Source organism: Artibeus jamaicensis, unplaced genomic scaffold (genome assembly GCF_021234435.1).
Source record: "Artibeus jamaicensis isolate MK-2021 breed Jamaican fruit bat unplaced genomic scaffold, CSHL_Jam_final contig_515, whole genome shotgun sequence".
Lineage (NCBI taxonomy): Eukaryota > Metazoa > Chordata > Mammalia > Chiroptera > Phyllostomidae > Artibeus > Artibeus jamaicensis.
The window spans coordinates 2,145,251-2,170,008 of NW_026521869.1; the positions used below are offsets into that span (position 1 = coordinate 2,145,251).

At 34.8% G+C, this 24,758-nt stretch overlaps 1 protein-coding gene across 5 annotated transcripts in view; it reads right to left on the bottom strand.

Annotated features, from left to right (window-relative positions):
- The window catches only part of CUL2 (cullin 2), a 136,716-nt gene that overhangs the window by 41,574 nt on the left and 70,384 nt on the right, over positions 1-24,758 (bottom strand). For all 5 annotated transcript variants that reach the window (XM_037131555.2, XM_037131547.2, XM_037131527.2 and 2 more), the window contains 6 exons: positions 22,259-22,341; positions 7,690-7,786; positions 7,482-7,592; positions 5,406-5,568; positions 2,753-2,877; positions 938-1,045 (listed from right to left, as the gene is read on the bottom strand). In XM_037131555.2, the coding sequence (XP_036987450.1) occupies positions 938-1,045; positions 2,753-2,877; positions 5,406-5,568; positions 7,482-7,592; positions 7,690-7,786; positions 22,259-22,341 (687 nt within the window). The remainder of the gene's footprint in view (positions 1-937; positions 1,046-2,752; positions 2,878-5,405; positions 5,569-7,481; positions 7,593-7,689; positions 7,787-22,258; positions 22,342-24,758) is intronic.

The following is a 24,758-nucleotide window of genomic DNA, read 5'->3' on the forward strand; positions in this document are numbered from 1 at the left end:
AGATTCTCAACCATGTTTGAGGCATTTGTGCCTAATTTTCATTTGTACTGCACTCATTGCATCGTCCCCAAAAGCCTTCTGAATCATCTGAACAGTTTCTGCAGAGGACTGTCCAAGCTTCATGCAAAATTTGTAGCAGATTCTTTGCTCTACTCATTCTGGATGCAATGACCACACAGTACACTTGTTCACTCACCACCACTGACTAGTACAGTGAAGTCGTCATCGCTCAAGCATGCATATTTCAGTCCACTTTCCTTGGCTGCCAGGTTATATCAATGTCACACAAACCATTCTCATTATACTAACAATGGCTGGACTTTTTCTGGACAGACCTTGTATAGTAAACACACAGAATACATGTTAATTGACTATGTTATCAGTAAGGCTTCTGGTGAAGTTTTGGGAAAATCAAAAGTTCTAAGTGGATTTTTGACTACAGGGTATCAGCACCCCTATCCCCTGCATTGTTCCAGGGTCAACTATATACAGACATTCCTCAACTCAGAATGCTTTTTATAATTTTTTTGACTTTACGAAGGTGAGAAAGCAATATGTATTCAATAAAAATTTTAATTGGCATTTTAAATTTTGATCTTTTCTGAGACTGGTGATATGTGATACAATGTTCTCTAATGATACTGGGCAGTGGCAGTGGGGCACAGCTCCCAGTCAATTGTACGATCACAATGGTAAACAACCGATACTCTACAATTATATTTATTGTTAGATGATTTTGCCCTATTAATAGCAAAAGTTAAGTGTTCTGAGCATGTTTAAGGCAGGCTCAGCTAAGCTATGATGTTTGGTAGGTAGGTTAGGTATATTAAATGAATTTTTGACTTATGGAAGTTTTAGCTTATGGGGGGGTTTTACCAGGGAATAACCCCATCATATGTTGAAAAGCATCTGTAGATACAGATATTATTAAAGTTACCTTATCCAAAGCACTCATGAAGTGCTGATCACCATTCAAAACGGTGTTGATAAGTTGAACAAATTTACCATGTACTTCCAAAACTGACTCCACAAATAGTGTTGGCATCTAGAAATATAAGTAAGTACAAAAACATACTTTAAGAAGTTTTGAGGATACAATTAGGTTTATTAGAGCCATTTAATTAAGAGTAAGGTTTTCCCCATGCAAATTAATGTTACACATTGCACACACATCCTCAAAAAAAAATTTTAGCTAAAAATTATCTTAAAAATATAAAACTTTGATGTTGAAATTAATTATCACTCAACACCAGAAATATAGGGCTCAAGTTTCTTTGCCAAAAGAACCCACTAAAACACACTTCTCTCTGGTGCTGGAATACTATATCTTAAGAGTAACAAGACACAATCTCTGAACCACCAAGCTAGGCCTATCACTTTCACAGAGGATTATATAAACAAAAACTGCCTTCAAAGCCACTGAAGGCTAAGACAGAGAGCAGAGTTCAAAAGCCTGTATCTGTGAAAACTGAGGCTGGGCAATTCCCCACACCTCAGAAGGAAGAAAAAACTTAGTTAAACAAATGTGAATTTTTATTATAATGGAGATAAAGTGTGTATCTAGCCCCAGTTGGGTAGTTCGGTTGGTTAGAGCATTGTCCCCATATGCCAAAGTTGCAAGTTTGCTCTCTAGTTAGGGCCCAAACAAGAAGCAACTAATGAATGCATAAGTAAATGCAATAACAAATCAATGACTTTCTGTCTAAAAAAAATCAATTTAAAAGAAAAGTTAGTATCTAAGAGTTAAGTCAACTAAAATTATTTGAGTTTATTACAAATGCATTCTCTTGTATTTCTGGCTCCTGGTCCTTGACATCAAACTCTATACCTCTTTGCCTAATGTCATTTAATAACCTGAATCTATAAAGAAAATAACATAAATTAATAAACCTAATAACAGACTAATAAACAAAAATATAAACTAATTGTTTTTTAATAGAAAATGTATGTAATACTGTAGTAGGACATAAAATCTAAGGTTTGCCAAAGACAAAAATAAATCTACAACTAAAGTGATGAGCATATATTAAATGCCCCTAAATAATGCTGTCTATTCATAAATTACCATATTACAGATGACAAGTAAATAGCTCTACCTAGGAAAAAGAACTAATATTTCAGGTCATGTCTACTCTGTTTATCAAATATCACTAGTAAAAACAAGGTGGTCCAATCAGTTTTGATGACAGAAATATACTAATAGGAAAGATGCCTTGTTGTAAATAGGCATCTGATTGTCAGAGAACTCTTAAGAAAGATGGCTAATAGGACATGATGGACACTGCTGAGTATTTTGGGTAGAAAGCATGTACTTAGAGTTGATTTCTTTAATCTAAATTTGCTTCATGGACTACCAAATATAGAGCATATATAAAGAAACCAAATTGTGAGTTCTCAATGATAATTAATCAATTACCATTGATTAATTCCATTACTTCTACAACTAACTACTAGTGCCAGTTACATAGAAATACAAATATTTAAAAATAGCAAAGATATTTTTCTATGAGGTTAATTAACAATTGCTAAATGAACACATCAAAGTAACTAAGAAGTTTACCTCGTTCAGTGATTTTTCTGATAATTCCAAAATGTGTCCAATAAACTCTAGGCTTGAAACATTTCAATAAAGATACTGCATTTATTGGCATGGTAAAACTGATTTCTCTAAGACAGTAAAGTAAAAACAAAAAACCTAACTCCATGACAATCTGATTAAGAGAAAAATTTTCCAGTTCCTTATATAACTCACATTTTCCTGAGTAAGATTACTGGTTGCTCTAAGGCCCTCATCATGAACATGATTTTGCAGCTCCTGTATCATATGAGGTAAACCAGTGGACACAGCACGGAGTAAAACATACATATTTGCCATGTCTGAGGGGGAAAATTTGATTATTAGATTTCCAAATATTTTAATATATTAGGTAATACACAGTTCAAAATACAGAGAGTCCCCCACACCTGCCTCCCAAATACCCAGTCATCCTCCCCACAGAAATATTGTGGCTAATATCTTTTCAAAGCTATGTCATGCACATTCAGGCAAATACACATATTCTTCCTTCTGCCCCTTTTTATAAAATAGTGTAGTATATTTTGGGTATTATTTGCAACTACAGAACACAACACTGTCACTTAAAGATCTTTCTGCATCAGTATACAGAGCATTTCTTTGTATTTTATAACTGTACAGCACTCCATTATATATTACGATTACTTAACAACTGACAGAAATTTGGCTGTTTCCAATCTTTTGATATTACAATGTTATAATTAATACTCCTGCATATAGACAAGAATATCTAAAGTATAAACCTCTTGAAGTAGGACTGCGGTGTCAAAGCTTAATCTTCAAGAAGAATCCTTCTAAACAGAGCTCCCAAAAGCATGGAGCTAACTCCCTCACAAACAATGTGTTATCAAACATTTTGATCTTTGCTACTGAGAGGTGAAAAATGATGTGTTGGTGTAAAGATTTTTTTTTTACTTTTATTAAAGTATACATACAAAAAAACGTGTAAACCAAAAGTGTATGTCTCAATGAAATATCACAAGTGGATATACACCCTCCCTCCCATGTAATTACCACCCAGGGTAAAAAACAGACATTACCTACACCTAGAAGTCCCCTTCACACCTATTCCCAATCACTACTCCTCTTGCTCTTCTGCAAAGGTAATCACTGTCATAAGTACTAAACCACAGATTAGTTTTGCTTGTTTTGAACTATTTATAAAAATGGAATCATGTAATTCTTTCATGTTCAGTTTCTTTCACTCAACATGTCTATAGGTTCATATATGTATGATGTGTGCAGATATAATTTGTTTATTTTCACTCTTCTATTCTATTCCATTGTATGAATATACTATACTTTATCCATTCTACCATTATAGGACACTTGAGCTGTTTCCAGTTTGGGGCTATTACAAATAATGCTGCTATGAACGTTTTTGTACGTACATGCATGCTCTTTTGGCAGAGAGTTATATATATGGGAGAGGAATGGCTAGATCATAATAACATGCATATATTCAGCTTTAGCAGTTAATGTCAGTTTTCCAAAGCCCATTGTATAACAAGTTCCCCCTACTTCACATACTTCCCAACATTTATTATTTTTAGTCTTCAAAATTTTATTTAAGTATTGATATCTTAGTATGGTTTTAAGTTGCACTCCCCTATTTTAATGAGATAAAGTGCCTTTTTATGTTTATTGGCCATTTGGATATTCTCTACTGCTCTGTGCCTATTCAAATTTTTTGACCATTTTATATTTGGACATGAATGTTTTTTAGTCACTGCAAATATATTTCCACCCTATGACTACCTTTTGATGATCCAAAGTTCTTAATTTTAATGCAGTCATTTCATCTATCTTTTCTTTGTGGTTAGTGTTTTTGTGTCTTATTTAAAATATTTTTTCCTACTTCAAGGTCATGAAGTTATTTTCCAATATCACCTCCTAAAATTATTATTGTTTTATATTTAGATCAAAAGCCTACAATGACTTGACCAATTCTGAATATAGTATCTGCGGGAGAGATTAAATATCACTTTTTTCCAAATGACTATCCAGTGGACTGAGCAGTATTTGTTGAAAAGACTATCGGCTTTCACCCACTCCTCTGTAGTGTCCCTTTTGTCTTGAGCATCTAGTATGCATGGGTTATTTCTAGGCTATTTTATTCCACTGGTCTACTTGTTTATCCTCAATGTCTTAATTACTGTGGCTTTATGATAAGTCATTCTATCCTGCAAAGTTTTTGCATCGTAGTCATTAACACTGTCTTGACTGTTCTTAGTCTAAAAGTGTAATTCAGAATAAAAAAAAAAAAAAAAACAATTTGGTTTTACGTAGATTTCCCTGGATCTATACAACAATGTTGTTACTTTCAACAATGTTTAATTTGCAGTGTAAGGCTGGCACATATCTTATTATTAGGTTTATTCCCTGCTATCTGAAAATTCTCAATGCTATTTTCTTTTTCTAAAAAAATTCCATTTTTCACTGCATATTTAGCATCTCACTGGTATTTTTATTTTGTATTGCACCTATTCTGAGAGAGATTGTGCATCTTTATATATTTAAAATTTACCTATATTTCCTTTTCATATTCTTTGCTTTTTTCCTATTACTTATTAGAATTTTTAATGTATTAAAGAAATCAGCCTTTGTGATACATAAAAACGTGCCATGTTTTCCTACAGTCTTTTTTTTTACTTTAGAATACACTTTGAGAATATATTTCTCTAAAACTGTATTTTTAATAGATTATTAATAAAGCACTTCAAATATTTTAGAGAGTGTGACTAAAATATACTTGAAATCTAAGGTAACTTGAAAACTACATAAAAAGTGGTTTACAGTTTAATTTTTATTTACATTTTGAATTACTTACCATTTTTTTTCTCTTGTCGAATGATATTATGACATTCTGCATGTAAGAACTGTAAGTGGTCTGCTACCATTCGTTGCTGACATTCATGAATCACTTTAGTATATGAACTTGGGTGCAAGTATTTTCGACATCGAATTTCTTCATCTTTTAATCTACCTAGAACCTTTAGCAATATATTGTTATAGTCATAAACTACTATGAGAAAAATCTGTACTATCAGCAAATAACTTAGATAGCCTAATTTTAATGGCTCAATTAAACATGGCCAGGTAACCAATAAGCATTACATAACAAATTGAAACCCACACTTCATAAATCACTTCAAATTTTTACTTAAGCTACTGTCACTTACATTTCACCATTAGAAATTATATTATAAAAAATTTCTAATGGCCTTCCTTTTAATAGTTTGAAATATAATGCACATATATGATTCACCCATTTAAAGTATACACTTCAATAGTTTTTGGTATATTATACATTATTAGTGTTTTTTAAATTGTGATAAATACATAACAAAATTTGTCATTTTAACCATTTTTAAATGTATAATTCATTGGTATTAATTATATCCACAACGTACAACTGTACTTTCAAAACTTTTTCATCATACTAAATAAAAAAAAACTATATAAACATTAAGCAATAACTCCCTATCCTCCCTTCCCAGTAACTTCTGATCTACTTATGTCTCTTAAGAATTTGCCTATTCTAGATATTTCATATAAGTGGAACCATGTAGTATTTTTCGTCAATGGCCTCTTTGTGAGAGTCAGATACGATGAGGAGTAGATGTTTCAGTTATCACTTTGAGTACTTTTCATGACTAAATCTAAATCCTTTAAAAAGTGTCTCATTCAAAAAAGAGATAAGAGCTGAGAATCACTGATTTAGTGTAACTGGCACTTAATAGATGAAGGAAAATGTCCTAGTTGACTTACTCAAGGTCCCAGAGCTAATGAGTAAAAACAGCAGGAAGAAAAACAGCTCAGACTTCTAGGCCTGAGCTTTATAAAATATGTTAATAGTTCATCAGAAAGTAATGATATTTCTTGTCCTATGTTCCATGGAAAAACAGTATAGCTATTCTCCTTACATTTTATCTTTCTTGGCTAAACTAGCTAACACGTATCATCCTATAATAAAATGCTTGAGCCCTAGCTAGTGTGGCTTAGTGGATTCAGCACTGGCCTATGAAATGAAATGTCACCAGGCAGGGCATAAGCCTGGATTGCAGGCCAAGTTGCTGGTTAGGGGTGCGTGAGAGGCAACTGGTCAATGTCTCTTACACAGAAATGTTTCTCTCCCTCTCTGTCTCCTTTCCCTTCTTTCTAAAAATAAATAAAATCTTTTAAAAATTGCTTGAAAATGGGGACAACTGTAATTGATCAACACTAAGAAAAAGCAATAAAGATCTCGAAACAAAAAGCTTGAAATCCAACACTACAGATGAAAAAAACTTCATTAAAATTTCTAATATATCTTGTAAGATTACTGAATTTATACTATGACTGTTCTTTTACTGAGAAAATATACAAATTTTAAATATGGTAATCAGTATGTATTGGTTTAATGATTAATTCAAATTTCTTATGGTAAAATTAAATTTTTTCTCAGTATTCCCAAAACCTAAGAGACAAAAAGAATGACTTATCTAAGTATCTATAGAAGTACTATAGTTTTCCTTATTTTTCTTCCATGTTAAAGGAAGAAAGATAAAAACCCAAACACCTACAGTTATGTTTATCCTACTCCCTAAACATATATCCACTAAGCATATAGACTATTTTGCCCAGATTGTGAATCATATTATTTTAAATACAAGCAAATCAAACAATCAGGATTGATCAAAAAGCATCAACCATGATAAAAATTGGAATAGTACTTTTTCTCATGGAAAATGCTATAGCAAGAAAAATGATTTATCAATAGGTTATATACATTAACTATAACTCGGGATGATGACCAAACAGAATCTTTTACCACCAAAAAATATATTAACTAAGAAAACTGTTACATAAAACCACATTTGATATATAATAGATGATGTATTTAACATAAATTTTCTTTTTTTACCTTTTCCATATACTGTGAGCAGTTTGATTCTTGTAATAAATTTGAAGCTTCTTGTTTGTAATACTCTCCTGTTTCCGTCAGAAAGGGGGACTCAAAGATTTCCTGATAAAACTAAATAAGTCAATTAAAATCATATTGAAGAAATTAAAACAACTTATTTAAGAAATTAAAGGTCTGATTATTCATGTTTTTAAAGGAGGCTTTTTACCTTTAAGGGGAATTTTTTCTTATACTGTTCAACATGAACAAAGGAGTTAATAACCCCATGGATTACTTTCTGGTTTGGGTCTTCTCCACCACGATCACTAAAAGAAGGTGTGACACAAAATATTCTTAAGAACACAAATTATCTATGGAAATATCCCAAAGCATGCCAAAATATGACTGCTTATTCTATTGGTCTAATCAAATTGTAAAACATTTTAAATGTCAATGCATACATAATGTTTAAAAATAATCTGTTCATATAACAGCTGAATTTATTTTCAATATTTAATGTACATATCAGATGTTATTTCAATAAATAAAAGCCTTGATTATAAAATTAAACATATTCTGTTGATACTAAAATACTTTAATTTTAGAGTAGTTATCAGCTCATCATATTAAAGTCAAGACTTTAATATTGGTGGTTAAGGATATCTGAATTTCACCCTGGCTGGTGCAGCTCAGTTCGTTGGACCATTGTCCCACAGACCAAAAAAGGTCATGGGTTCAACTCCCAGGCAGGGCATGTACCCAGGCTGCAGGTTTGATTCCTAGTCAGGGGTGCAAGCGTATGAGAAGGCAACTAATCAATGCTTCTCTCCCAACTCTCTCGCTCCCTTCCCCTCTCTCCAAAATCAGTAAGCATGTCCTTAGTAAGGATTAAAAACAATTGCATTTCACTCACCCTAAACACTATTAGATTTGATCTGAGAAATTCGGCCTTTGAACAATTACAAGTACGCCTATAGTAACTTGATGGTATGTGTCCCTCAGATATCACTCACTGATGAGCTGTGTTTTTTCTGTAAGAGATCTGCTAGAACTGCTTGAGTTGCTTTCCATTCAAGCACAAAGGTATTTCTTTATTTAGAAGTGCAGTGAGATGTTCTAGTATTTCTATATTCCTTTACAATTGTAAAGGGATCTAAAATCATTTTAATCGTTAATAATCAATCATGAGTGCATGATGAAGCTCCCATAAATATCCCTAAACTACAATGTTTGGAACATTTCTAGATTGACAAACACATCCAAATTCCAGAGGCAGAAGCTCCTGTGTTCCAGATCCTTCCAGACCTTACTCTATGTACCCCTTCATCTTGCTGTCCAACTGTATCCTTTATCATATCTTTTATAATAAACTGGTAAACATAAAAAAAATTTTTAATCATCTCAATTAATCATTTGACATTTGGTAAGTTCTTCTTAGCACTACTGTGATATGAATCTTAATGATTTTAAAAATATAGGTGGTCCTGGCTGCGTAGTTCAGTTGGTTAGAGTGTCATCCTGATACACCAAGGTTGAGGTTCAATCTCTGGCGAGGGTACATAGAAGAATCAACCAATGAATGCATAAATAACTGGAGCAACAAATCAATGTCTGTCTGTCTATCTGTCTCTCCCCCCACCTTCTGCCTCTCCCTCCCCTTCTCTCTCTCAAATCAGTAAACAAACTTCTACCAATTTGAAAAAATAATCTAAAAAATTAAAAATGTAGGTGAATATTAGCCTTTATAATTACAGAAACAGGGAAATGAAACAGAAAAAAAATGTTTGCCTAAAGCCACAGTAAAACAGTCTGGCCCTAAGTTGGGAGTTTATGACTCCAATACTATGCTCAGTACAAACTATTATACAGTTAAAGGTTTACCTTTTAACTGGCAACCTTCCACTTCAATTTAAAATGATTTTTAATGAATAATTACTTTACAAAGAGCAAGAGAAAATATATTAGTATCATCCTTAGTAAATGCTTTTTGTTCTTTGTAGTAGAATATAAAGATTTTCTAACATTTAAAGACAGTATTGAGGCAAATACTTTAATGTATCAATGTCCCTCCCTGCCTCTGCATCCCTCTAATCCTCTTTCATTCTTCCTTTAAATTATCTGGATATTCTGGGGAAAGTTTTGTACATGAATTAATATGGCTACAGTAAATCTGTCAGTCATATATTAGATACAAAGCCTACATTTTGATATCATTAATAAGAACAATATGGTCACACAGTGAGCTCATTTCCTTTGCTCACCTTAGTTAGTTTCCTCTTTAGCCCAAAGAAAGTCTGGTGACATAATGATCTAACCATCTTATCTATTTAAAACACATCACTCTTTTCCCTTAACTTTGCCTAGGATGAAATGAAAATCATCTAAGAATGAGAAGTACCTGAATGTTTGGAAAATCAGGTGATCTAAGATTCTTTTCATGACCAAATCCTATTGTCCCTGTTCATCACTAGGAAAACTTCTACTCCTACTATTCTCAGCAATCTTGACATTTGATTCTCATCACAAAAGGCCCAGATAAGCTAGATTCAGATAAGTTACTGCCTAGAAAAAACACTGATATTCCTAGAGCTTAATAACTAAGTTGTCCTCCCTATTAGAATAACATCTAAATTCAGAAACCCTTAGACATAAGTATTCAATCTTTAAGATCACCACATATTTTTATAACTGCACAAAAAATACTATACAAAATCAATATAAATATACTTCATTTCTATTAGGCTGACACAGATTGAAAACAGTGAAATCATGCTAAATTGGTAATATACAAAAGCACTGATTAAACTGCTTATCTGAATAAACTCTAGTCTCATCTAAGAACAGTGGTCCTAAGAGATGAGTATTGAGAAAAGAATACAAAGAATTTTTTAAAAATACAACTTACTTGACCATAACAGTATTATATAGAAAATACCTTATGACAATCATAATGAAATTCCCAAGAAAATAGAAAACAAAACTCATCTGGATAGTGGGGACTAACAGGAAAAAGTCTAGCCCTTAAGACTGGGATTTTAGAGTCAGACTTTTGGGTTCGATTTCTGGCTATGTTAATAAATATACACTTCATGTAGACACTCAATCTGTTAGTACTCAGAGATTTCCTGTTCTGTAAAGTGGACATAATAAAAGTCCCTACCTCATGAGAATGTGGTAAAAATTAAGTATAAGCCAAGAAAACACAAAGCAAAGTACCTGGTACATGAGTAAGCAATCAGAAGACACATTAGCTAGTGCTTTAAGTACCAACCAGAACAAAATAGAGCTAAGAGACCCATAAAGTATCACCTTGACTGTGATTGCTAAATCAAGGCTTTTAAAGCCAACTAACTAGGCATTAACTCAATATAGTAGACCAGGTTGGTGAGTGCCATTAAAAGTTAGGCTAGAGCTCTCAAAAGTTCTGATATCAGTATGTGACAATAGGCAAATTAATCTCTTAGTGAAACCTTCATTTATTTCCATGCTTAAAATAAGAAGAAAGATCCAGCAAACTAAATGCAGGCTTCTGCTCCCTCCTGTACCTGAAAAATGACAGGAGGGATACTTTTTAATACTCCACTGTTGGCAGTTAGCCCTTGGACTTGTAGAAAGTGAATAAAGATAGAAAGAAGAGGGGATAGCATAGAAAAATAAAACTACAAACCAATATGCACAAGACAAAGAATTGCTACAAGGAGAGAGAGTAGAGGAAGGTAGGCAAGAAGTGGCAAACACTGAAATCTGGAGAGCGCACAAAGGTAAATAAAACCAGCCAGATCATCAGGAGAACCAGCTGCTCTCTGGAGCAACAAGAGCAGCTGTCTGTGTCCTGCAAGAGCAGCAACTGTGGTGCCTGAGGTACACCTCTGCACCCTGAAGACTGCTGCAGCACTTATCTGAGAGCACCACCCAGAACTCCCACTGTCACCTTGGAAAGGCACTGAGAAATAAATATATAATATCAAGCATTGATTGGTACAGAAGCAGGTCTTCTCAGACTCTGCAGTGGAAGAACAGGTACTTTAGAAGGTAAACTATCAAAAATATAAATATAGCCTCTATGGCTCCAGACAAACAACTGCATGCATATGTGCATCACAGAAGCAAGAGTTATATTATTGGAAAAGTTGGAAACAACCTAATATATATCACTAGGAGAAGCATTGAATAAAATGAGGTAGAACCATACCAAATAGTATGGAACAGTTTAAAAAGAATGAGGTACATCTCTATGTACTTACATAGGAAAGTTACCAAGATATATCATGAATAAAAAAGTACTTAATAAGAATAAATACTACTTACGATTTTCAAAAACTAGGGGAAAAACTCGTATTAAAAAAGAAAACAGAGAGATCCAAGATGGCAGCAAACTAAATGGATGCTACCCTAACCTCCCCCCAGGACCAAACTGGAACTACAACTAAATTATAGAAAAATCTTCTTGAATAACCAACTGAAGACTACTAGCTGGAGAGAAACCTTGTAACCAAAGGGCTTACAGAAGAAACCACATCGCGGAATAAGACTGACAGGAAATAGAGGCACCAGAGCTCTGGCTGGGCTCCCAAGGGCTGCAGCTGAAGTACTGAAGGGATATTTCAGTGGAGGGTGGGTTCCGCCTGAGAACTGTAGGATCTAAAATAAACCCCAAGCTGGGCTCCCAAGCCTAAAGCACTAGAACCAGGAAAGGAACCCAAATAACATCTGGCTGCAAAAAGCAGCTGAATTTCTGTCTGCCAGAGAGAGATGGTAAGAGATATAGAGAGCCTCCTAAAAGGCCAACACAAAACTTTTGTTTGCAGCCACTTACTCTAGGCTCCAGTAAAAGGAGGACAGAGTGTTACATTTACACAATGGAATACTACCCAGCCACACAAAGGAATTGATTTAACCCTTTGCAACAGCATGGATGGACCTGGAGAACATTATATTAAATGAAATAAGCCAGCCAGAGAAAAACAAATACCATATGATTTTCCTCATTTGTGCAATTTAATGAACAAAATGAACTAACAAGCAAGAGACAGACTCACAGATAGAGAGCAGGCTGTCAGGTCTGGGCAGGGGGTTGAGGGTAGGGATCCAGCAAAAAAAAAAAAACAACAAAACATCTCAGGGACGTGGTCATGGACAACAGTGTGATGATTGCAGGGCAGAGCAGGGAGGTGGGTACAGGTGGAAGAAGGTATAAGGAGAATAAACAGTAATGGAAAAATCTTTTTTTTTTTTTAAGTTATGCCTCAGTAAAAGAAGGAAAAAAACCCCAACATTCTGTTTAGTACTTATTTCTGTATATAGACATACAAAATTCAACAAATAGATTAGGAAGATTTTTAAAAGACAGTTAACCAAATGATAACAGATTACCTCTGTGAAAAGAAAGAGTGAGGAAATAATCTAGAATATTCCAAGTTTTTCAAGAATGCATTTATCTATCATTTGTGTATTTACATTTTTCATTGAGTAGCTGATACCACATCCAGAGAAAAAAATGTAAAACATTGGTCTGGAACTTCCTGACATACCAGAGAGTAAGAAAGCTGCCACAGGTCACAGCCAAAAAACTTAAGCCTTCTAACCAAAATGAGGCAATTGAAATTTTCATAAAATAGACAAGGAGTTGAAACAACCTAATAGTGCACATATTTAAATAGTGCACATATTTAAGTCTAAAAGCTCACCATGATACCTTGAAAAAAAACTAATTTGTCACTTTAAAAGCCTAACAACAAACCAACTCATCTTGACAGGCGAGGAAAGAAAATTTAAACAACCCATTCTTTTCGCTCCTATATAAAGTTTACCACTGGATAACCAACCAGTAGGTGAGGGTAAGCATTTCTTCATAAAATTATTCCAGGTAAAAAATGAAAACAAAATGATACAATTAAAGTGACAATTTTACAAACCTCATTAGATTAAAAAATTTCAGTATTTAAAATCAGAGGCTGCTTACATCATAAAAAGTGAAAAATCAAACATATTTTAAAAAATCTATACTTTAGCTTGAGGGAACCAACCGGAGTCTGAGTAAGCTTTGAGATAAACAGAGAGGGCAGGGGAACATATTTAAACTGTACTTCATGTGTGCAATCATTAAAATACAGACCATGGAAAAGTTATCAACAAATAAATCACAAGGGAAAAAAGCAATGGGGGAAGGAAGGATGATTAAAAGATTTAAAAGACACACAAAGGTTTTTTAAAGATGGACAAGATTAAACCATCAAGTCTATGAATAAACACATGAGTAATAAAACCACACAGAAACAAAGCAAAGTGATTTCCCTAAAAGCCAGGATAGTAACAACTTTTGCAGAGAGGACATGGGACACACGCCAGGGTTCCAGGAGTGGCTGGTATAATTCTACTTCCTAAATAGTAACAAGTCTTATAATAAATTCATTAAGCGCCACAAGTGTGTTGTATATTTTTCTGTATCTATATTTTATTTTACACTAAAATGGTTAATACACAAAAAAATCTCAAAAATCCAACACAAAATCATGACATAATAATATGCCACAATTAAACACTATGGTATAAAACTTCCGGCCAAAATGAAGGTGTAGGTAGATATACTTTACCTCCTTGTAGAACCAAAAGGAAGACAACAACAAATTTAAAAACAAAAAACAACCATATCTGCAAGAAAATTAAACTGTATGGAAGTCAGACAACTAAGGAGTTAAAGATGAAACATTCATCCAGACTGGTAGGAGGGGCGGAGACAGGCAGCCTGAGCAGGGAAAATGTGGGGCAAAGCAGCAGCAGCTGGAGGACTGGGAAAGCAAGACAACAGCTGGCAGTCCCACATTTGCATGTGAATAAAGCAGGATGAACAACACAGGAGCCAGACAGACCACCCAACCCAGGGTTCCAGCACAGGGAAATAAAGCCTCAAAACCTCTGGTTATAAAAATCTGTGGGAGTTGTGGAGGTGGGAGAAACTCCCAACTGCACAGGAGAGTTAGTTAGAGAGACCTATAGGGTCCTAAAATGTACACAAACCCACTGACCTGGGGAATCAGCACCAGAAGGGCCCAATTTGTTTGTGGGTAGTGCAAGAAGGGACTGAAGGTGGGTGACAGCCAAGCAAGCAGCGTTGTTCAGTCTCTGACCCCTCCCCCACATACGGCGTCAAAACACAGAAAAGAGGGTTGCCCCAACCTGGTGAATACCGTAGGCACCGCCCCTTACAATGTAACAGCTGCAGAGATAAATATGGCCCAAATGAAAGAATACATCAAACCTCCAAAAAAAGAACTAAGTGCCAAAGAGAGAACCAACCTATCAGATGCAGAGGTCAAAATACTGGTAATCAGGATGCTCACAGAAATGGTTGAGTATGGTCAAAAAATAGAGGAAAAGTTGAAGGCTATGCAAAGTGAAATAAAGAAAAATATAGAAGGAACCAACAGCGAAGGGAAGGAAACCAGGACTCATATCAACGATTTAGAGCACAAGGAAGAAATAAACATTCAATCAGAATGGAATGAAGAAACAAGAATTCAAATAAATGAGGAGAGGCTTAGGAACCTAAGGGACAACTTAAACTTCCCAACATCTGAATCACAGGAGTGCCAGAGGAGAAGAACAAGAACAAGACATTGGAAACTTATTTGAAAAAATACTGAAGGAAAACTTCCCCAACCTGGCAAAGGAAATAGATTTCTAGGGAGTCCAGGAAGCCCAGAGAGTCCCAAAGAAATTGAACTCAAGGAGGAATATGCCAAGGCACATCATCATTGAGTTACCCAAAATTAAAGATAAAGAAAGAATCTTAAAAGCGGCAAGAGGAGGCTGGAAAGAAGTATACCAAGTCATGAAAGGAAAGGACCTACATCCAAGATGACTCTATCCAGCAAAGCTATCACTTAGAATGGAAGGGCAGATAAAGTGCTTCCCAGATAAGGTCAAGTTAAAGGAGTTCATCATAACTAAGCCATTGTGATGTGAAATGTTAAAGGGACTTTCCTAAAAAAAAAAAGAAGACAATGAAAACTATGAACTATGTTTTCAATGAAAACTTTTCGTTCCTAAGAAAAAGGAGACAATGAAAACTATGAACAGAAAAAAAGAAGACAATGAAAACTATGTTAAAACAGGACTTCTGCCAAGATGGAGGCGTAGGTGGAAACACTGCCATCTTGCACAACCAACTTTAAAAACAACCAAGTTTTAGTAACAAAAACGCAGCCAAACCACAGAAAATTGAACTATATGGAAGTTCAACAACATGAACTTTTCAGCCAGACTGGTAAGAGGGGCAGAGCCAGCAGCGGAGGACGGTTGGGCAGGAAAGATCCACTGGACCTACCCGGGTGCATGACCCAGGCACACAGGGAGCCGTAGGCAGATCCCAGGTGTGGAGTAGCAGCAGCAGACCCACTGAGGGCTGACTGCAGTCACACATTCACGCGCAGATAAACCAGTGAAGGAGTGAGGAGTGAGCAGTAAGACAGACCGTGCAGGCCCCAGTGGCGGGAAGCAGCAGAGGGGCTATAGACCCTCTCTGACCCCGCCCCCACACACAGCATCACAACCCAGCGACCTGGGTGGCCCCGCCCTGGTGAATACCTAAGGCTCCGCTCCTCTAACATAACAGGCACGAACAGATCAAAACATTATGGCTCAAGAAGAACTCAAAGCTCCAGAGCCCATAACTCTAAGTGACCAAGAAATAGCCAAACTTTCAGATGCACAGTTCAAAACACTGGTGATCAGGATGCTCAAAGAACTGGTTGATTTTAGTCACAAACTAGAGGAAGAAATGAAGGCTAAACTAACTGAAATGAAGGGAAATGCACAGGAAACCAACAGTAATGGGAAGGAAACTGGGACTCAAATCAAGGGAGTGGACCAGAAGGAAGAAAGAAACAACCAAACAGAAAAGGATAAAAAAACAAGAATTCAAAAAAATGAGGAGAGGCTTAGGAACCTCCAGGACATCTTTAAACGCTCCAACATCCGAATTATAGGGGTACCAGAAGGGGAAGAGGAACAGCAACAGGTGGAAAACTTATTTGAACAAATAATAAAAGAGAACTCCCCCAATCTGGCAAAGGAAATAGACTTCCAGGAAATCCAGGAAGCATAGAGAGTCCCAAAGAAGTTGGACCCAAGAAGGAACACACCAAGGCACATCATAGTTACAGTTACATTAGCCGAGATTAAAATGAAGGAGAGAATCCTAGAAGCAGCAAGAGATAAGGGGACAGTCACCTACAAAGGAGTTCCCATCAGACTGGCAGCTGATTTCTCAAAAGACACCTTACAGGCAAGAAGGGGCTGCAAAGAAGTATTCCAAGTCATGAAATCGAAAGACCTACAACCAAGATTGCTCTGTCCAGCAAAGCTTTCATTTAGAATGGAAGGACAGATAAAGTGCTTCTCAGATAAGATCAAATTCAAGGAGTTCATCATCACCAAGCCCTTACTATATGAAATGTTAAAGGGACTTACCTAAGAAAAAGAAGATAAAAAAGATGAACAGTGAAAGGACAGCAAACTCAGTTATTAACAACCACACCTAAAACAAAAGCAAATTAAGAGGACTGCTAGATGAAGAGCGAACCATAGAAATGAAGATCACATGGAGGGTTAGCATCAGGGCAGTGGGAGGAGAAGAAAGAGGGTGAAGGTACAGAAAATAAGTAGCAAAGACAGTAGGCAGAAAATAGATAGGGAGGAGGGCAAGAATAGTAGGGGAAATATAGAATCTAAAGAACTTGTGACACATGGACATAAACTAAAGCAGGGGAGAATGGGGAGAGGGGTGTGCAGGGTGGAGGGGAATGAAGGGGGGAATAGAACAACTGCAATGGCATAATCAATAAAATATATATTTTTAAAAAACTATGTTAAAGGGACTGTCCTAAGAAAAAGAAGACAATGAAAACTTTCCTAAGAAAAAGAAGATCATGAAAAATGACAACAAACTCAACTATGAACAACTGAACCTAAAAAAAAATCACAAACAAACTAAGCAAACAACTACAACAGGAACAGAATCACAGAAATGGAGATCACATGGAGGGTTATCAGTGGGAAGTGGGAGGGAGGTGACTGGCGGAAAAGGTACAGGGAATAAAAGCATAAATGGTAGGTACAAAATAGACAGGGAGGTTAAGAATAGTATAGAAAGTGGAGAAGCCAAAGAACTTATATTTATGACCCATGGGCATGAACTAAAGCAGGAGAATGCTGGAGGACTGGGGGATGCGGGGCAGCCAGGAATGAAGAGGGAGAAAAAAATAGGACAACTGTAATAGCATAAGAAAATATAGTTAAAAAATATGTGACAGACAAGGAAAAAGAATGTAAGATGGATAAAGTTACTATATAACAATAAAAATATGCCCTGGCTGGTATAGTTCAGTGGATTGAGCACAGGCTGTGAACCAAAGCATCGCTGGTTGGATTCCCAGTCAGGGCACATGCCTGGGTTCCAGGCCTGGTCCCCAGTGCAGGCCACAAGAGAGGCAACCACACAGTTATGTTTCTTTCTCTCTCTCTCTCTCTTTCTCCCTCCCTTCCCCTCTCTCTAAAAATAAATAAAAGAAAAATATTTAAAAATAATAATTAACCATGGAGATAATAATCCTGATATTCAGCTAACAACAGAAGCTCAAATGTATAAAGCAAAAACTAAGAATCATAAGAAAGAAAATCAATAAATCGAAAATAAGCTAGATTTCAAAACATACCTCTCAGAAAGTGAGAAATACAAAAGAATAAAGACTATCAAGTTAGGTTTTATTTTTACCTAAGATTATATTTTCCCCAATGAAATTCTAATATTTTAGCAATTAAGAAAAACATATAAATGTGTCAGAGAAAACACAAATTGGCTGAGAATTTTTTTTTAATACATCTCTGAATACTGTGTCAAGAGTCTAAAATCAGCCCTGGCTGGTGTGGCTCAGTGGACTGAGTGCCAGCCTGGAAGCCGAAAGGTTGCCAGTTGAATCCCCAGTCAGGACACATGCCTAGGTTGTGGGCCAGGAGCCCCACAGGGGGTGTAGGAGAGACAACAACACAATGATGTATCTCTCCCTCTCTCCCTCCTTTCCCCCTCTCCAAAAATGAATAAATAAAATCTTAAAAAAAAAAAAAAAAAGTCTGCAATCAGTCGTAGGAAAGTAAAATTGCATAAACCCCAAGGGTATAAAAACTTGTTCCTACTGAAAGACCTAATAAATATATTGCCTATCTGAGAAATAACAGATATGTTAACCACATCATTAGCAACTGTCAAAAGGCTGAGTTCATAAGAACCTGTTTTAACTTGATTTACTACATGGACAAAAATCCTTTTGGCCTCAAACAAAAAATAGCTACAGTTCCATATCACATAAGTATGTAAAGTTATTTCCTAAGGAATAAATTACTCCACTCTAGTGAGTGAAAAACTAGTAATTTTTGGTCAATTTTAACTTTATTTTGCTTTGTACTCCTAACTGCTCTCTTTATAAAAAATTTCAGTACTTGGGGTAGGAAGTATAATTAGTTATTCAACTACTATTTCTCTTTGTTTTTCTTGAATAACTTTATAAATTACAGATGAAGCTCTAATAGCCCTACAATGAGCTAAATAAATTGCTGTCTTTATTTCCTTTAACTAATATTACCACATAGGAAACAGTATTTTTTAAAGTATCAGAATTTCTAGTCACTGTACGAGAAAAGCAGTCTCATCTTTGAAACACTGTCTCAGCCTCCACACTATATAATCATACCGTAATTCTGAGAATGAATGAATATGTCAGATTACAGCAAAAAGAAATACTTGGCTAAAAATTTTTACATTTTTTCCTAAGGATTCTGCACTCATTCTAGCCCAGCGAAAAAAACCACTCATCTCCAAGAACAAGGAATAAAAATTAAAAGCAGAATAATGAAAAAGTAAAGAAAGATACAACAGGGAAGATCAACTAAGACAAAGTTGGTTCTTTACAAAAATCCAACCAAACACATAAACCTCTAACAAAAAGTGATCAAGAAAGGAAAGATGAAAATAAGCCATGTTAAGAATAAAGACCCTGGCTGATGTGGCTCAATGGATTGAATGCCGGCCTGTGAACCAAACAGTTATTGGTTCGATTCCCAGTCAGGGCACATGACTGGGTCATGGGCCAGGTCCCCGGTAAGGGATGCATGAGAGGTAACCACACATTGATGTTTCTCTCCCTCTCTGAACTTCTGCTGAAGTTCAACTTACTTATAAAAAAAAAAATTTGCCCTGGCTCCTTAAGATCAAATAAAGAAATACGTATAAAAACACTAGAATCCTTAAGGCATTATAAAACTAAAATATATTCATCCCTAAGCTAAACTATTAGAATGAAGAATGGAAGAAATGTTCCATGGATTAAGAAGATAGGCATAATGGATTTAGAGTCAGAAAACCCCAGATTTCAATCCTTGGAATTAAGAAGATGGGGGGTGAAGTCAAATGAGCCTTGTTTAGGGAACCATCACTCACTTCTGTATTTGTAAAATAATGTCGACCTCCTAGGGTTGTGAGGAGTAAATGAAATGATGCTTGGAACATATTTCCCATACATAATCTTATTATTATTATTAACCCTTAAGTTTGCTTAGTTGTCAAATGTGAGATAACACCAATCTAACCAAATAGACATGAAAAATAAATAAAGTATTAGTAAAGCATGTCAAACAATACTTTAATGGAAGCTGATTACAATAAAACTAAAGCAAGCTGGCCTAACATTTCTGACTATATATATATATGTCTTTTCCAGAATTAATGTACTATAGTTCTGTTATTTTTATTACAGATTTTAATTTTTCACCAAATTCATTTTTAACAAGCTAACAATCACACTTAAGAAAAATTTACAAGATTGGAACATAATTATATTAAGAAATCTTTCATAAAAGTATACTTAGAAAATTGTTAACAATATTTTCATTATATTTTTAATTTAAAAATGACTTGAATTCCAGGTCAAAAAAGTTAGTATTCTTAGCAAAAGAAATTATGTTAGAACCTACAAATCTTGTTGGGAGTGTTTTTAGTCATAAGTTTCGCAGTGAAAAAAGAAAGCAAAAAAGTTGTTTCACCCACTGCTTTAATTCTGCCCTTTCTCTCAATCTTGTCATCTTTGAAAACAGTGCAATCACTAAAAGGATGAGTAACAATTTTTTTAAATCAATTTACTTTAAAATAGTCTGCTATCTTCTTCTGTTATTTTTTTAAACCCCTTACTTCTCACTAGAAGCTCCTCACATAAAAACACTCTACAACTGGGTCTTCTTAAAGAAAGCAGATTCACTAAAGAACAAAACAAACAAAACAGAAAAAATTCACAGATACAGAGAACACACTGTGGTTGCTACAGAGGGAGGGGATAGGGGGCTGGGAGAAAAAGATGAGGGATTAAGAAGTACACATTGGTAGTCACAAAATAATCACAGGGATATAAAGTACAGCCTAGGAAATTTAGTCAATAATGCTATAATAATTATGCATGGTACCAGGTGGGTGCTGAAAATATTGGGAACACTTTGTAAAGTGTATGTCTGACTAACCACTATGCTGGTATACCTGAAACTAATACAAAATAATATTGAATATAAATTGTAATTGGAAATAAAATAAAAATTTAAAAATAAAAGAAAAAAAAAAGAAAGCAATTTCAAATGCTATGGTCATTATCATGCAACAATTCACTGGTCTAAGTAATTCCTATAACATCAATTCCAGTAACCTAAAATTTATTATACATATTTTTCAGACTTATAATACACACTTTCCCCTCAAATTTGGGAGGAAAAATGGGGATGCATCTTATAGTCCAAATGTAGCTTTACATTTACATTGGTGAAATATTATGTTATTTATGTTATTAAATATTCTACTACATATTTTGCTTCAAAAAATTTTTTTCCTGTTTTCCTCTTCTAAAACCTAGGTGTGTCTTATGGCCCCCAAATATATGGTAGGTCAGCATAACTGACTTTTTAGTGATTCTCCAAAGCTGACTGAGTTCTTTTGATTTTCCAAAGATTACTAAGAATCCTTTAAACCAGAGCTGACTCAAGGGTATTCTATTCTGGACTCCATAGGAAAATGTGCTTTGTTCCAAACTCTATTAACACAACAATCAGGTAAAGAGTCAACCACCCTGGGCCAGGAATAGAGTAGGAAGCTGTTTTCCCATAAATTTACCTGAAAATAACAGGCAAGTTATGGGTTAACAGTGGGCCTTAGAGGTAAGCAACTAACTACAATAATCTGCTTTCTTGAATAGGTTATCCTCATCAGAATTTAAATTGAAAGAATATGTTCAAAGAACTCATGACCGTGGCCAGATAGGTCCAAGATGCAGTTTTGATCCAGGTCAGGGCACATACAAGAAGAAACCAATGAATGCATAAAATAACTGGAACAATAAAATCGATGTTTCTCTCTCCCCCTTCATCTCTCTGTGTAAAATCAATTAAAAAAAAAGAAAAGACATTTTTTAAAAAGAACTCAGCACTGTCTTAGATGGTCCAACAAGTTTCAGAATTGAAAACAAGTAAGTCACTTCCTTCAGGGACTTACTTATTTACTATGAATGTTTAAGTTATAAGTAAAGACCAAAGACCTCCCCAAAAAATTTAAAAACAATTTTAAAGTGTTGTTATTAAGATGGAAAATGAGGCTCATTACAGGAAAATAAGGTCTATGTCTGGTCAAAATCCAAGCAACTGTATACTATTTTAAACCATACCAAATAGCAAATTAAAACTGACTCAACAAGATAAATGTCAGAACTCACTTTTTGATTTCTCGAAGCAGCATTCGGATAAGGATGACCTGAAGTGGTTCAACCATCAATTTCCTCCACATATCCAATGCTAGCTGCCAAGAAAAATAAAACCCATCAAGGCTAAATTACTTAAGTTTTTTTTTTCTTAACATTTGCTTAAGACTTAAAAAAAATCCACCAAAAAAGTATCTATAATATTTAAAAATTCAAATAAATATTGAGTAAATGTAAGAAAAGTTAATTTCTACTAATAAATGACATTATATAAGACTTGTACAAAGAACAGAATTAAGCTGAAAATTTTACAGAAATAATTGTTTTTTATAAAACCTTATTTATCAAATGCTCGATATTATGGAGCCATTACAAATGTCAAGATTGTAACAAAATTAATTATATTAAATAAAATAATATAATTTGGCTGTTAGCTAACTTTTAAATTATAAAGCCTCTCATACAAACATAAGAGAATGTCAGTTTAAAGAATAATGAAATAAAACACCCCTGTATCCACCCAGCAGTTTATGAAATACAACTTCACCATTACTACTGCCCCTCAGGTTTTTGCAATCCTGAATTTGTGTTACTTCTTTCCTTGGCTTATAATTCCACCAAATGTGCAAGTATTCCCATATAGTTTTAAATTTTTTTAATTGAAAAAAATTATTTTAATTGTTGTTCAAGTACAGTTTTGTTTTATTCCCATCTCAGCCCACCTCCCCCAGGTGCTCCCCACCTCCCTCCCATTTCCACACCCCCCCCCTAGTTTCTGTCCATGTGTCCTTCATACTGTTCCTGTAAACTCATTCCCTTTTCCCCTGACAGTGACCAGAAGGGAGAGGGGAGGGGATCATTTTGAATTTGACCACTTCTGACCTTGATAACAAAATCATGCTGTATACTCTTCTATGTATAATTTTTAAAATTTTAACCATGTCATTGAACTCCATCTAAACTGAAAAATATAGCTATATATAGTTCAATCATTGACACTGCTATGTAGTATCCTATTGTATAAATATACCATGATTTTTTTCCTCTTTACTGCTGATATGTTTGATTCCAGTTTTCTGGCTAATGAGAAAAAAAATGCTGCTATTCTTATATATATCTTCTGGTGAATATAAGCAAGAAATTCCCAGATATACACCTACGTGTGGATATGATGCCCTACAAGGTTAGAAATACATGCACCTTTACTGAGTCAAGTGGTTTTGTAATTTACGTGGGCATACGCAATGAATGTGAGTTCCTTGACAACATGTGTGACTGACAGTCTTTAGCAGACTTTGCCAATCTCTCGGATGTAAAATGTCATCATCTGTCTGTAATTTTAATTAGCATTTTCCCAAATAAAACTGGGCATCTTTTTATATGTTTATTGTGCATCTCAGTTTTTTCCTGTGAAATTCATTTCTTTTGCCCATTATCCCATTAATGTTTGTCTTGTTCTTAATGCAGCCTAGGAGTTCTTTATATATTGTAGAAATTCATCCCTTGACAGTTTTACATATTGCAGTTTGTCACAGTTTGTGAACTTCTGAGTTTCTTTACAGTAGTTTTTAGTAAAAACATATTGTATTTTAATGTATTCAATTTTTTTCTTTATGGTTTTTTTTGTGTGTGTCTTTTAAGAACTCCTTCCCTACCCTAAGGTCATAATGATATGGTCATTGGATCTTAAAGTCTTCTATATTGTTTCCCAAAAGTTTTAAAGTTTTCCTTTCACATTTCAGCCTTTAAAGTCCAATGTATTTTTTTCCATACAAATTATTCCAGCATCAAAAACTGATTGCTCCTGTTACTAAGTGAAGTACATCCACAGCGGTATAAGTCTGTCTTTAGCTTTTCTATTCGGTTTCCCTGGAGCAACTCTATTCTGATCCATGGGTAATTCCATTTCAAATAAGTGAAAGCAAGTCTTCTTACAAGGAACATCCTTCAAGTTCTGCCTTCTTTTTTGTCTTTTTAAATAGCATGAACAGGGAAAAACAGAAGGTAACAGTACATAAGAAAATGAGATTTTTATAGTTGTGGTTGAATTGGTAAAGCCTTTGAAAGACAAGTTGGCAGAAAATCAACTCCAGGTACCCACTCTGTGAAAGTTTCTGCCTGTATATAAAGAGTTATAAACATAAATGTGTAATTCCATGAGTGTAACATTTTCATCTTTGTTCACTATATATTCCTAACATATAAAACAGTGCCTGACACATAGAGGGGCTCAAAAAACATTTAATAAACAACGATGTTCACTGTAGTATTGTTTGTAATAACAAAAAACTGAAAAGAGGACTGGTATAATTAAGAAGTTATTGTTATATCCGTGATGTAGAATATTTTTAATATATATTTTATTAATTATGCCATTACAGTTGTTCTATTTCCCCCCTTCATTCCCCTCCCCCATTCCCCCCGGCTTTAGTTTATGTTCATGTGTCACAAGTTCTTTAGACTCTATATTTCCCCTACTATTCTTGCCCTCCTCCCTATCTATTTTCTGCCTACC